Consider the following 16245-nt stretch of genomic DNA (forward strand, 5'->3'; position numbering starts at 1 on the left):
CCTAGGTTGGAAAGATCCCCTGGAGGAGGGCATGGCAACCTACTCCAGTATCTTTACCTGGAGAATCCCATGGACAGAGGAGCCTGATGGCTACGGTCCATGGAATCATAAAGAGTTGCAGAGTCAGACATGGTTGAAGCAACTTAGCACGCACGCCCAGGGATATTCTCAGTGGAATATGAGAACTCTTTAAATATTCTAATAAAACACATTAACAATCTTCTAAATATCGTGTTGTGTCTTCTAGGCCTTCCTTAAAGTTTCCCATGTCTCAATGGACTCCTGAATATAACAAGCTGTACACCTTAAAAGTGGATATGAAGAGTGAGATTCCTTCTGATGCACCAAAGACACAGGAGAGTCTGAAAGGGATCCTCTTGCATCCAGAGCCCATTGGGGCAGCCAAAAGTTTTCCTGCTGGAGTTGAGATGATTAATAGTAAAGTGGGGAATGAATTCTCTCATTTGTGTGATGATTCTCAAAAACAAGAGAAGGACATGAATGGTAACCAACAAGAGCAAGAAAAAAGTGTTGTTGTGAGGAAGAAACGCAAAAGCCAGCAGGCTGGCCCTTCATACATGCAAAATTGTGCTAAGGAGAACCAGGGAATATTAGGATTGAGACAACACCTAGAAACACCAAGTGATGAAGATAATGATTCCTCTTTTAGTGATTGTCTTTCTTCTCCTTCATCTAGTCTACATTTTGGAGATTCTGATACTGTGACTTCAGATGAGGATAAAGAAGTCTCTGTAAGACATTCCCAGGCAATTTTGAGTGCTAAAAGTAGAACTCACAGTTCACGGTCCCATAAGTGGCCTCGGACTGAGACAGAATCCGTTTCAGGATTGTTAATGAAAAGACCCTGTTTTCATAGCAGTTCATTAAGGAGACTTCCATGCAGAAAGAGATTTGTGAAAAATAATTCCTCACAGAGGACACAGAAACAAAAAGAGAGGATATTAATGCAGAGGAAAAAACGAGAAGTGTTAGCCCGAAGAAAATATGCATTGCTTCCCAGTTCTAGTAGTTCCAGTGAGAATGACCTCAGCAGTGAATCCTCTTCCAGCTCATCAACTGAAGGAGAAGAAGATTTGTTTGTTTCTACCAGTGAAAACCACCAAAACAATCCAGCTGTTGCCTCAGGTAAAAATTTTGTTCCTTAAATTTAGTATAGCATGGAAGCTATTGGATTGTGTTTGTCCTCATTTTCTTCTACATTTGGTGATTTCATTATATTTAAAAGGAATATGAGGCTCTATTAACTTTGATGTTTAAGCTGTAAAATAACCAACTTTATTTAGCCATGACTCCTTTTCTGAGATACAAATGTTTAAATTTTCTAAAATTTTAAATAGAAAATTGTATATTTCTCAATTTTTCTGACAAAAATGAAGCAAGAGATTTTATTGAGGGTTGTTTTGAAAAAATTTTCATTTTACACATATCAGATCATATTTTATGAATTGTTGATTCATGGCACAGTTTCCTTTTTTCTTTTACAGTGCAGCTTTAATATGATTACCTTTTATGAGTGCCTTTTTAGATAGCTATGTGACAGATTTCTTTTACATTCAGCCACAGTAGGGACAATTCTGGTCAGTAAAAAAGACACTTATTTTTCATTAAGTACTCTATTCTTACTGTTTACTATTCTTTTGTCATGTTCTTTATAACCAAAAAATAATTTCAAGCATTTGAGAGGTAGCTTTTATTGTGATACTGGAACACAAACTTTTAGTCCTGACAGTGCACAGTCAAGCCTGTGATTAGTCCGTTAAAAATGGGTTAATCATTAACTAGAGTGCACCCCTCACCCCAGTAAATGTTACATTTAATTGGAATAAGTTTATGTATAGTCTCTACAGCATATGTTACATACAAACCATTTTTATACTTCATAGTCACTTAAGGTAGTTTGATGAAGTGAGCATTGAAGAGTGAAGTCTGAACTGAAGTAAAAGATTACTTTCTTGTGAAAGTATAAGGAAAATGCGATTTGAGAGAGCTTGATTTTTATGGGGCAAAGATCATGGTTTCCAATTACTGGCAGAACTTTCCCAGTCTTTGCCTGGTGTCTTCCTATTGAGAGCAAAGCCTGCTAGCCTTCTCTGCAGATGACCATTTCTCCCCCTTCTCTCCTTCTATATGGGTCCCTTCCTTTTTGAGACTCCCTTTCCTCTCCCATGTTTATTTTTCTATCCTTGCCAGAACACTGAAATCAGCAACTTTGTTCTTAATTTTAGTCTTAGCTATGGTTAGTTCGTTATTTTTTAAAACCTACCCAAATACTTGTTTTTAAAAAAGTTCATTGAGATCACCTGAAAGAAGGTTACAACAACCATTCCTTGAAGTTTCTTGAGAAAGAGGGAAGTGCTGATAGGAATTGTCTTGCTTAAGTGTCGCATTTTACATTTTCTCAGGTGATTGGAATGTGAGGCCTAGTCTGGGGAGTAGGAGTAGTGTCTGCTCGAAGTTAGTGAGACAGCGTGGTTGGCTATGTAAGGCAGAAGGTCCACGGAACTGGTGTTTGCAAGGAAGCATAAGAGGAGGGGAAATGTAGGTCTGGGTCAGCATCTTTATCTAGGAAGAAAGGAGGTCGTATACCTGCAAATACTCAAGATAAATTCAAACTGTAATTCATTTAAGAATCTTGTTTAGTACTGTTGTAGCATGTGGGATTTTAAACTTTCTTGTAAGAACTTCATTATTTTCAAACATTACCCTTAATGGTTTGTCTCTGAAAACACAGATCCAAAAGTTGAAGCCAAGTACTCCTGATGTTTTCTCATTTCTAGACCAGAATTTTATTTTATATTAGTTTTTAATAATAATATTCATTTGGTGTGAAATTTTAAAAGTTCCAAGAAAGTATAAAGTAAAAAGTAAGTTTACCTCTTCTTAGGTTCCAGTCTTGCTACCCAAAAGTAATCAGTTAGCAGTTTCTTACTTCCTTCAAAAAATGTGGAAGTATATATAAATAAAGATAAGTAATGTGGGTTTTAAAAATATCAGTATGTATAGTTCATTAAAAAAAAAAAGCTGCATAGTATTCCCTTTGTATTCCCTTTGTTCCACAGTTTATTTAATCAACTTATTTTTGTTGATATTTGCTACAATCATCAGTATTCAGCATTCTACATGCATTTTTTACATGTCTAAGTAAGCATATCTTAAGGAATAATTTGAAAAGTATATCACAGGGTGTATGCATTTTAAAATTTGGTAGCAGTTGTGGCCAGGATGCCCTCCAAGGAGTTTGCCTCAAGTTCTTCACTCCCCAACAGTGGAGGATATCATGATAGTAAAAATACCTAGTATTGGGGACTTCTGGTAGTCCCATGGTTGGGATTCTGCCTGCAAATGCAGGGGACATGAGTTCAATCCCTGGTCCAGTAAGATCCCACATGCCATGGGGCAGCTAAGCCTGTGAGCCACAACTACTGAGCCTGCAAGCTGCAGCTACTGAGGCCCAGGGCCCAGAGCCCGTGCTCTGCAACAAGAGAAGCCACTGCCACGAGAAGCCTGTGCACCGCAACAAAGAGAAGCCCCTACTTGCCGCTACTAGAGAAAGCCCATGTGTAACAATGAATTTAGACCCATTGTAGTCCAAATAAGTAAATAAAAATTTAAAACACACCTAGTATTTGTTGGGTATTTACTCTGTGCTGGTAATGTTCTGGGCTTCCCAGGTGGCGTTAGTGGCAAAGAACCTGCCGGCCAGTATTGGAGATATAAGAGGTGTGGGTTTGATCCCTGGGCCAGGAAGATCCCCTGGAGAAGGGTATGGCAACATACTCCAGTATTTTTGCCTGGAGAATCCCATGGACAGAGGAGCCTAGTGGGCTATAGTCCATAGGATCACAGAGTAGGACATGATTGAAGCAACTTAGCACGCGTGCACAGTAATGTTTTAAGTGTTTTATATGTGTTCTCATTTAATCCTCCCACTCTTTGGAGGTAGATTCTTTCATTATCATCTTCATATCATAGAGAAGCATTTAGAAAACCATTTTAGAATAATTTATATACAGAAGAGTTAAATATTGATGGGACTTAGCTGTATTGTCAAACATTTTTTTCTTTTTTCCACTTTATTGTATTTTTTATTAATCTTTATTTTCTAACTTTTTATTTTGTATTGGGGTATAGCCGATTAACAATGTTACGATAGTTTCAGGTGAACAGCGAATGGTGTATTGTCAAAAATTTTTAGTGTTCTCAAAAAATTGGATTCTTTAGATTCTTTGAGGTAGGGTTTTCTTCTAGATGTATTTTTAGTCCTGGCTTTTTGACTCCAGGTCTAGTGTGTTTTAGTGTGTGTAAACGATTTGGGGGGAGGATTTATCTACTGAACTTTAGTAATATGATTTGTAATGTGGATGGGCATTATCTGGAGTACTGGGACAACTTTTTCATAATGCTGTTCATCAGCACTTATTGATTATTACTGTAGTGAACTGATGGAAACAATGTTTTACATGTTAAGTCTTTTGTTTAATCTTCAAACTCTCTTAAGGCAAAACTGTTGTAGATAATTAAAGGGTTTTGCCAGATTACCAAGAATGAGTTATTTAAGTCAGTACTTTATATTGTATAACAAATTAGTTCATATGTAGTCAGCAGATTTCTGTAGAATCCCTATTTGCCTTTTGCTTTATCATTATTGTCTTTTAAATTTATTAGAGCTCTCTATTCAAGCCTAGAAAGCCAAAATGATACACAACTTGAGTTGTTGGACATTGAGTTATTTCCCTTTGCCAACTGGGTAGAGAATTTATACATCGTGTTTTGTTCTCAGTATTTGCCAAGAACTTCATATATTTTAAAACAACTTAGTGGCAGCTAAGTTTCAGAGAAGCTATTATTCAGTGTGCCTTCTCTGAACTGCTGTTTAAATTTTTATTATATAATACTATAGGCTTTGGTTTTTCCCAATTGTGCTTTTGAGGATCTCCTTATTTTACTAACTTTAAATTAAATATTTATAGATTATATTTCCTCCAGACTTGAAGGAAATGTAAATACCATGTATGTCCCCAAATAAGAGAGCTAGAATATGTCAGTCCCACTTGCCTACTGAGGAGAAAAAAAAAGTTTTGAATCTCTTGAAATATGTACATTTAGGTCTATAATTAAAGTAGTAGCATATCTAAAGTAGTAGTTTTAGTCTTAAAACTAAATCACTAATTTATTTGTATATATAAAATGTTGAATAAATATCAATTTAGAAATATTGCGTGTCAGTACCCATATTTCCTTATAATAGGAATTATAATAATAATAATAATTATTATTACTCACACAGGAACCTTAGGTACCAGTGACTTGGTAATTGCTAGAACCACATTTTAAGTTGGACAGTTTTCAAGATCATATTATTCTCATCTTTGTGTAAGATATAGTACTTGCTGACTCCATGAGTGATGCTGTCACTGGAAATTTTATCCCAAACTACATATACCTTTTTTCCTTATATTATGATTGGAAAATCCCTTTTTTGTAGGTTTTTTGTTTTGTTTTGTTTTATATCTCATAGCTGTACACTTTATTTACAGCTTTTAAAAATTTATCCAACAGGTGTATGTTCATATTTTGTGAACATTTTAAGTCATACTGTATTGACTTAAGGGTTTTACAGGTGTACTCAGCTTGTAAAGATGCTCAACCCTTGGAATTGTAAAGTCCTTACACTGTGAATTATATCTAAATTCATGAATATTTCTTTTCTAAAAATAACAGTTTTGTTGTTATTTTATAATTTTTATATGGGAATTTTCACACTTTTAATATAAAAATATATAAGTATACAATGAACTCCTACATATTCAGAATCTAACTTCAGTTTTCAACATTCTGCCATTCTTATTTCATCTCTTACCTCTCACTTTTTTTTAAATGGAGAATTTCAGAACAGTTTCTGACATCCTACCATTTAATTTGTTCTATATACTACATATTTCCTACAGACTGGTAGATCTGAAAGCTTGATTAGATTCAGGTTCAGTTTAGCAACATTTCCTTGGTGATGCTGTGCACTTTCTGTTGTATCACATGTTAAAATTGATGAGAGGGTTTAGATTATGTCATCCTGATCCTTCCACCATAAAATTTCCCATCAACATTTCATAAAATACTTTTAGCAGCTTTGATGATCTTATCTAGATACATTATTTCATTAAGGGTTCTAAAATGCTGACTTTCTAATTCTGTCATTCTGTTATATTTTTTAACTGAGTTCTCTTAAAAGGAAGAATTTTCTCTACATCAACTAATCAGTTACTCTGAAATGTAGGTCATACAGGAAAGGTAAGACGAATGCTTGAATCTTTACCTTCATTTGCTATTTTTTCAGAATAAACTCTAGCAATATTTAAAGAGATTTTTCATTTTCAAGTACCATTTTGAGATCGTGGATTTTGGCATAGTTGATGTATTGCAGTCTTCTTATTCTTTTTGATGTTCACATAGTTTCATCTTTGACCAGTGGGAGCATTTTCAAGTTGGTCTGTGTCCTTCTGATACCACTCAAGTAAACTTTGATAATTTCCTTACTCTCTGACTTTGCAAGATAGTCCAGATTCATCCTTTTCATTTCCTGTCCCAAACCTGGAACTAGTCATTCCAAGTACTCCTGATTGCTTTTTATTGAGAAATGATATTTAGAAGCTATACCCTGGGAACAAAACTGCTCATTTTTCTATTGGGTTATCATTGCTCTTCATCTTTCTTAATGGATGTGGTTTGTAAAGATTATAGAAAGATAAATCATTAATTCACATGACTGTTTCCACTGAAAATTTAGGATTAGGGTTTTTATGTAAGCTTGTGTTTTACTTTTTGATCTGTTTACTCTTACATTGAAAATCTTGATTCTTAATATTCACTTTTATTCTATACAAACTATAAATACACAGAAGTAAACATTCATATATGAATTTAAATGAAAATACTTAAAATTATTTCTAACAATAATTCTGTTGAATATATTACAAAATTTTTTCTGTGTGTTTCTTTGTTGCCCTTGGCTGGTTTTCTGTGTGGTTATGCCACCAATTTAATATGCATTTAGGATCATTTGTTTCATGGTTGCTGCAAGGTTTTGTTTTCTTCTTTTAAAGGATTTGTAAAAATTTTTAGTTTTGCTTTTTAATTCTGTGAAGCACATACCTGGTTCTGAAGTCAAAAATCACTGCAGACAGTGACTGCAGCCACAAAATTAAAAGACGATTGCTCATTGGAAGCAAAGCTATGACAGACCAAGGCAGGGCATTAAAAAGCAGAGACACCTCTTAGCTGAAAAAGGTCCACATAGTGAAAGCTGTAGTTTTTCCAGTAATCAGGTATGGATGTGAGAACTGGACCATAGAAAAGGCTGAGCGCTGAAGAATTGATGCTTTTGGATTGTGGTATTGGAGAAGATTCTTGAGAGTCCCTTGGACAGCAGGGAGATCAAACCAGTCAGTCCTAAAGGAAATCAACCCTGAATATTCATTGAAAGGACTGATACTGAAGCTACCTGATGTGAAGAGCCAACTAACTCATTGGAAAAGACCCTGATGCTGGGAAAGATTGAGGACAAGAGAAGAGGGTGACAGAGGATGAGATGGTTGGATGGTGTCACTGACTCAATGGACATGAGTTTGAGCAAACTCTGGGAGATAGTAAAGGACAGGGAAGCCTGGCATGCTGCAGTCCTTGGGGTCACAGAGAGTCAAACTTAGCGGCTGAACAAAATCAAAACTTTTAAATAAGATGCATTCACTGAGGTCTAGTTTTCCATCTCTGCCCTCTCTTCCTGTCTTTTTCTCGCTAATAGTCATTTCACACTTTCTGTCTTCATTTGTTCCATTTTTCTCTTCAAAAAGATTAGCAAATATATATATGTGTGTGTATATATGTTTACATATACACATCCTCCCCTTACTCACAACATAGCTCTCTTTTTCACATAACACTATATTCAGTTGTTAGAGTATAGAGATATAATAGAGGAATAAAAAAAGGATATGATATGTAGGCTTTCATTCCTCTATTCATTCTTTTTCATTCCTCTTTTATTTTTTCCACAGGTCCACAGTACTTGTTGTATAGTTATATCCTAATTTGTTCAACCAGTCTCCTATTGATGAACATTTTGCACACTTTTGCTATTATAAATCGGCTTGCAATGAATAGCTTTTTGTATATGTCATTTGATAGTTTATGCCATTGTATCTTTGGGATAGAATTCTAGGAGGGGATTATTGGGTCAAAGACAAAAGAGTATGTTATTTTTAAAATATGGCCAAATTTCTCTGTGAAGATTGTAACCATTTTGGATTCATCAGCGTTGTATGAAAGTGCCTATTTCCCCAAAGCCTTTCCAGCAGCATCTGTTGTCAGATTTTAATTTTTTGGTCCATTTGATAGGGAAGAAGTAGTATATCAGTGTATTTTAATTTGCATTTTTCATGAGTAATGTTTGTGTGTCTTTTCATGTATTTAAAGTTATTTGCATTTCTTTTCTTGAGATCAGTCACTTCATTTGCCTGTTTTTCTCTCAGAAAATTGGTCATTAGTCCATCCATTTTTAGAAGTTTTTTATATATATATTAGAGAGATGTATTCTGTATCATACATTTTTCTCAAATTTTTCTTTAGTTTTTGACTCTGCAGTGTCAAATATTGTTTTGGATTAGTCACATTTATTGACCATTACTGTTTCTATGTTTTTGATCATAATTAGTAAAGTTTTTCCCACTCCAAGTTTATAAGGGAACTAACCCATTTCCCTCTGGCTCCTGTATTGTTTACCTTTTTTTTCCCCCTTACAAAGTGCAGATCTATTTGATGTTTACAATGTGAAGAATGGATCCTTTTTTTCACGTGACTATCCAACTGTCCCAAACCAAACCGTTTAAAATGTTCTTTTTCCTATTGACTTGAGATGCCACCTTTGTCTTATGTTAAATTTCCATAAGCATTTGGATCTATTTATGGAGCTTTCCTACTATTCCATTGGTCAGTCTGTCTGTCCATGCACTAGAAGCACAGTTTTAATTATAGACTCTTTCATAGTTTCCTGATTATTTTCTCCTGTTTTTTCCTCCAAGTGAATGTGTAGTCAACTTTTTATTTGAGGGTGGTGGTAGTGGGGAGACACATGACGATATATTTTTTGGAATTGTATTTGTAGGCTAAATTAGAGTGAACTGACATCTCTAAGATTTTGAGTGTTCCTATTCTAGAGTATGGAATGTCTTTTCATTTACTGAAATGTAATTTTGATCTTGCAGGGAATGTTTTGTAGATTTTTTATCAGCTTTATTGAGGTATAGTTTACCTATCATAAAATTTATCCATATTGAGTATACAGTTCAGTGACTTAGTAAACTTAAAGCTGTATAGCCATTGCCACAGTACAGTTTTAGAACATTTCCATTAATCTCAAAAGACCCCACCTGCCTGTTTACAGTTAGTCTGTGTCCTACACTTACTTCCTCATACAACCTCTAATCTGCTGCTGTCTCTATAGACTTGCTTTTTCAGGACATTTCATAATACTATATGTGATCTTTTGTATCTGGCTTCTTTCACTTCCCTTAGTGTTTTTGAGGTTCATCTGTGTTGTAGCAGATATCAGTAATTAGTTTCACTTTGTTTTATTGAATTCTATTCATTTTATTACTTAGTTCCTTTATAATATGCCATTGTATTGATAAGCCACATTTTGTACCATTTGTCTGGTGGTGGACATTTAATTGTTTCTAGTATTTGACTATTGTAAATAATACTATTTGTGAACATTTGGGTACAGATTCTTTGTGTACGTATATGTTTTCATTTATTTTGAATAGATACCCAACAAAAGCTCCCTAAGAAGAAGAGTCAAAGCTATTAAAACTTAAGTAACTTTGTGTCTACAAAAGACAGGAGCAGTAGCAATGGCAACTGTAACAGGAAGATTCTTTTAATAGTAACTAGCATCAGCTTGTTGAGTATGTGTTACATGATGATATATTTTATATAAAGAGTCTGAGTTCAGATTTGGAATTAGGTGTTAATTCCAAGTGTTGCTTATGTTTGTTCGACAAGTCATTTAAACTTTCTAAGTTTCAGGTTCTTATGGAGCTAGACACGTAGAATATTAAACATGGGACAGAGTATATGCTCACAGATTGGAAGGCCTTCTTGTTATTGGCATCATACCAGACTTAAGACACAGGAAAACAAAAATAACCAGTGATATGGAGGGATTCTTGAAGAAGTCTGTGAGAGCAACCATTGTTTTTGTTATCAGTGTTACACTATCCAGGTTGTTACATTTTATTTTTCTCATGAAATACAAATAAAATAAGTAAACTTAAACAGCTAAATCACCTTCAGTCCCATCACTTTTAGTTAAACTAAAGTTTCTTGTCATTTAATATTTCTATGTGTAAAAGACAACATAAAAATGAAATTGGTCCAATAAGAAGTGACCTGTTGATTTTTTAAAGCTTTATTAGGGTTAACTTCATAATTTCAGGGATATTTCCTTTAAATTTTGTTTTAAATAATAGTCATTCTAAAGATACCCAAATCTTGCCTAATTGTGATGTTATTTAGTTGCATGATTTTTGTGTAGTGTGATCAAGTAATGCTTATAAAGGTTCTTTTTGGAAAAATTACATTTAAGCAAATAGAGGAACAGTGCCTAAATGAGTTACTTATATAACTTTTAGTTATACAACCTCTATATTCATAAAAAATGATACAAATTGAATTTTAATACAGTAGCAAAGCTAGCTTTGTATCATTTATCATTGGATCTGATATTTGACTTTGCTTAACTATGTGAAAGGTGTTTAATATTACCTGTCAGGCTGCAGTCCATGGGGTCACAAAGAGTGGGACACAACTTAGTGACTGAACAACAACGTTAGGTGATTTCTTTACAGGCTTGTAAAGAAATTTCATATATACATACCATGGAGGGAACACCAACAAAGCTGACATGCAGATGTAGCTTTTCTCCATGTAAAATGGTAATGTCTACTTGATAGGTTAAAATAAGAGAGTTTGTTTTTTTTTAATCCATGGTGTTTTATTTTTATATATAATACTTTTAGTTCTAAATATATGATTGCTGGGAGCTTTTGTCTTAATGTTTATCATGTATGTATGAGATTATGAAGAATTAGAAAAGTATTTTGGAAATTGAATTGAGACTATTAAGTAGACACTTAAGTGCCGCCATTTTGTTGTTCTCTGTGTATAAGATATTTATGATGTTAAAAATACAGTTAGGGACTTCTGTGGTGGTCCATTTGGTATAAGACTCTGCCCTCGAAATGCAGGGGTCCTGGGTTTGATCCCTGGTCAGGGAGGTACATCCCACATGTTGCAAATAAAGGATCCTGCATGCTGCATCTAAGACCTGGTGCAGCTAAATAAATAAATTGAAAACAATTAAAAAACAGAAGCCATCTCCTGGTTTCCCAAATGTAAAACAGAACAAGCAAAGCAGAAACAAAAAAACAACATTTGACCTGAACATGTCTATGTGTATAGTCTTTAGGACTTAGAAACTACTTTAAAATTTTGCACATCTCATAGTTTTCAAATCTTATTTTTTTTTTCTATTTAGTGGATAGAACAACTTATAAGTATTCCAAAATAGAAATGTTATGGAATATTTTTAAAATAACTATTTCTCCAATCATAACATCTTTCATTGCCTCTATGATTTACTAGTTCTTCTTTGTTATCCTCTTTGGAGTATCAGTATCAGAGAATATGTTATATATTTAATCATGGACAGCTTTTGAAGTAGTGCAGATATTTGATGATACAGCTATATTACAGATGAAATTCTAGGTCTAGAAATGGTGCCTCAGGTGAATGAATGTAGACTGCGTAAACTCCACACTGGGAAAAAAGTTGAGCCATTTGTTATCATGTGGTAAGCAAGCGTTCTGTCAGAACTGGATAAAATTGAATATAACTATCAATGGAATACCAACATACTAGTAGAAAATACAATGAGAAAAAGGTAACATGTTTACAGAAGCAGCAGAGAGAATACAGTGTCTAAGAATAAGCTCAATGTGAGTACATTTGGCTTCTCTGAAGAAAATTATGTAACTTTATAGAATTACATTTATAATCAAACCGTATTCTCCGTTGTTTTAGGGGTTTATAAATATGATATTGGTAGATGTCAAGATAGGATCTTGGATGGAAGTATATATGTTTTAGAGATATCAGCGCTTTTAAAGTGATGTCTAATGCCACCACTCCAGTCCAGATCTCAGAAATTTTTCTCTCCCTTTGATTTACAATCCTGAAGAATAATTAAGAAAACCTGAATGTACTAGGTATCAAAATAGAATTATTTTAGTCCTTTCATCAAATGGTGTTGGGACAATTATAGATCTACATGCTCAGAAGGTGAATTTAAACCTTTTATATCATGTCAGACACAGAGATTAACAAAATGGATCACAGACATAAATGTTAAGAGCTAAATTACACAATTGCTAAAGAAACATACAAATTCTCAGTCACCTTTGGTTATGCAGAGGTTTGTTTAAACAGTCACCAAAAATGTGATCCATTAAAAAAATTGCTGACTTGGCGTTTCATCAAAATGAAAGACTTCTTTTCTTTTTAATTTTGTTTGTTTTTTAATTGAAGGATAACTGCTTTACAGAATTTTGTTGTTTTCTGTCAAACTTCAACATAAATTAGCTATAGGTATACATATATCCCCTCCCTCTTAAACCTCCCTCCCATCTCCATCCCCATCCCACCCCTCTGGGTTGATACCGAGCCCGTTTGAGTTTCCTGAGACATACAGCAAGTTTCCATTGACTATCTGTTGTGCATATGGTAATGTAAGTTTCCATGTTACTCTCTCCATACATCCTACCCTCTCCTCCCTTCTCTCCATGTCTGTAAGTCTGTTCTCTATGTCTGTTTCTCCATTGCTGCCCTGCGAATAAATTCTTCGGTACCATCTTAAAATGAAAGAGCTTCATAAGACACCATTAAGAAAATGAGTATATAAAGAGCTTTTATAATCCAATACAAAAGTCCAAGTTAAACATGAATGAAAGATCTGAATTGATATTTTGGCACAATGGCTAATAAGCATTTGAAAAAATGCTCAACATCATTAGTTATTATAGAAATGAAAATTAAACCACAATAAGATACTACTATATATGCACTAGAACAGTTATAATAAAAAAGAGACAATAATAATTCATGGCAAAGATGTAGACAAACTGGAGCCCTCATTTTCCTGGCAAGGATGTGAAATTGAACTGTCTTTTAGGAAAACAATTTGGCACTTCATTAAAATGCTAAACATAAATTTATGATAGTATTTAGAAATTGCATTCCTAAGAATTTACCCAAGAAAAATGAAATCACATGTATACAATGAAGTACATGCATTTATTTATAATAGCCAAAAGTGAGAAAAATTTAGGTGTTCATCAATAACAGAAGAATGGATAAACTCTGATATATTCATATGATAGGATACTTACTCAGCAGTAGAAATGAACTGTTGATATGCCAGAAAGATGAATAAATTACAAAAGAAGTATACTTAGTGAAATAAGCCAGATATGAAAGTATCTATAATGTATTATTCCATTTATATTGAGCTTTTAAAAATACAAATCAATCCATAATGACAGAACGCAGGTTAGTTGTTGTAGGGGTGGTTCAGTCACTAAGTCGTGTCCGACTCTTGCTACCCCATGGACTGTAGCCCACCAGGCTCCTCTGTCTGTGGGATTTCCCAGGTAAGGATAGTAGAGTGGGTTGCCATTTCCTTCTCCCTGTTGTAGGGGTGTAGGGATGCAGATAGAGGGATGGTGATTGACTGGAATAGGGCTTGTGGGATCTTTTTAGGTATTGGAAATATTTTAAAACTGGACTGTGATGATGATTATGCTTCATGAATGTACTAAAGTCAGTGAAATGTACACTTAAAGTGGATGAAATTTTAAGCTCTCAATATCATTATTGAAAAATTCTTATCTCAAACATGTCTTAGAAATTGTTGGCTGACCTTTAGACAGGTGATAGTAATGAAGAAAAAAGACTATTTTAAAAAAGATAGTTTAGCCCTAGATTTGTGGAAAATACAGCGAGAAGAAATGGAGTGTAACTTTTATCCTTTTTTTTTTGTTTGTTTGTTTGACCATCTTAACCAGTTTAAAGGGTCCAGTTTAGTAGTTTTAAGAATATTCACATTGTTGTGAAATGGATTTCTGGAACTTTTTCTTCTTGCAATCTGAAACTCCATACCTAATTAACAGCTCCCTTTTCCTTCTTCCCCCCTCAGTCCTGGTAACCACCATTCCACTTTTGACTTTGACTACTTTAGACAGTCGCCCACAAGTGAAATCATATTCTGTGTGTGTGTGTGTGCATGCGCACGACTACATTATTTCATTTAGCAGGGCCAAATTCTAGTAATAATCTTATCTAATCCCATAAGTAAAAATTAGTTTTAGGTGAAGTAAATACTAAGGAAACACACTGAACCCAATATAATGTCTTCTAGATAAGGAAACACTTTCCAAGCTTAGAATACTTTAGAAAAGATTGTGTACAGAAAAATTAAAGATTTTGTAGCATAAAACTAAAAAGTCACTGTGTTTCTTAAAAAATACCATACCACACAAATAAAAACAACCCTGAAGAAAGTGTGCAGAGTGTAGTGTCTTCATTTTATATGTTAAAGGGTTAATATCTTACAAAATGTGAATATCTTACATAAGATCTTAAATGACTACTTCCTAATATTACAGTGTTACTGTCCTTATATGATTATGCAAATTCATATGGAAACTACTGCAAGTTTGTAAAGCATAAACAAAAATCATAAGAATAATTAAAAATGAATATGTACAGATTAAGAAAGGGAATTCCCTAGTGACCCATTGGTTAAAAATCCACCTGCCAGTGCAAGGGGTTCGATCCCTGGTCTGGGAAGATCCCACATGCCTCAGAGCAAATAAGCCTGTGCTCCGCAACTGCTGAGCGGGCACTCTAGAGCCCACATGCCACGGTTCCTGAAGCCTGCGTGTCCTAGAGTCCTGTGCTCTGCAACAAGAAAAGCCACCGCAGTGAGAAGCCTGTGCACTGCAACTAGAGGGTAGTCCCTGCTTGCTGCCACTAGAGAAGGCCGGCACGCATCAATGAAGACCGAGCATAACCAAGAATAAATAATAAATAAAAATTTTAAAAAAGAGTAAGTAACTTTTCACTACGTGTGGTGAATTCTGGTTTTAAATACTTTTGACAGATGAAATTTTTACTTTTGTGACTAATTTCTGTCAAAATTTTTTGTCTATAAGTTAGCTGACAGGCATATGCCCTTAATTTTTAAAATTGAAGTATAGTTGACTTACAATGTTGTGTTCATTTCTTCTGTTTGGCAAGTTGATAACATTACCCATGTATATACATTCTTTTTTTTCTTCTTCTCCATTATGGTTTATCACAGAATACTGAATATAGTTCTCTATGCTGTACAGTAGGGCTTTATCTCATATACCCTTCAAATGTATTTTCTTCTTTCTAGGAAATATTGATGAAGATGTTGTGGTGATAGAAGCTTCCTCCACTCCCCAGATCACTGCCAATGAAGAAATTAATGTTACCTCAACTGACAGTGAAGTGGAGATAGTAACAGTTGGGGAAAGCTATCGGTAAGATTTTAATTCCTGGTTGTATATTTGATAAGTTTTAAGTATAAATATTTAGACACATTTGTGCTGCAGATATTTTCATTGTTTTACTTTTTTTTTTTTTTAAACCTAGTGTGAGTATGTGGTTGTTAAACCAGGCTGAATTAGATTCATCTGAGAAGATTAGAAAATACATATTGTTGCTGGATCATGGCCCAGACCAGTTGAACCAGAATCTTAGGAATCAGTATTTTTTAAGCACCCCAAATATACAGTGAGAGTTGAGTCATTGCTCTGGATAAATATTGATTTTACTTGGTGTTTTATAAAATTGAGTTTGTTTTATGATTCAGAGTTCACAAACTCCTGGTCTCTCATTAATACCAGTGATGTTTATGCTTTTATATTAGGACAACTTTGTATGAAACCTCTTTTAAAATTTTTTTGTCCTTCACTCAGTAATTTGTTATAAGCTCTGTAATAAAAAATGAGTGGGATATCCTTGTTTGTTTTGATAAATAATTGAAATGACATTGTCGTTTTGAGAATCACTTTGACCAAAAAAGAG

At 34.2% G+C, this 16245-nt stretch overlaps 1 protein-coding gene across 7 annotated transcripts in view; it reads left to right on the forward strand.

Moving 5' to 3' along the window:
- The window catches only part of RNF111 (ring finger protein 111), an 84178-nt gene that overhangs the window by 32525 nt on the left and 35408 nt on the right, over window positions 1–16245 (forward strand). For all 7 annotated transcript variants that reach the window (XM_040226628.1, XM_040226631.1, XM_040226633.1 and 4 more), the window contains exons 2-3: window positions 248–1146; window positions 15572–15698. In XM_040226628.1, coding sequence (XP_040082562.1) covers window positions 267–1146; window positions 15572–15698 — 1007 coding nt within the window. In that variant the 5' untranslated portion in view covers window positions 248–266. The remainder of the gene's footprint in view (window positions 1–247; window positions 1147–15571; window positions 15699–16245) is intronic.

This window comes from Oryx dammah, unplaced genomic scaffold, assembly GCF_014754425.2.
Source record: "Oryx dammah isolate SB20612 unplaced genomic scaffold, SCBI_Odam_1.1 HiC_scaffold_26, whole genome shotgun sequence".
NCBI lineage: Eukaryota > Metazoa > Chordata > Mammalia > Artiodactyla > Bovidae > Oryx > Oryx dammah.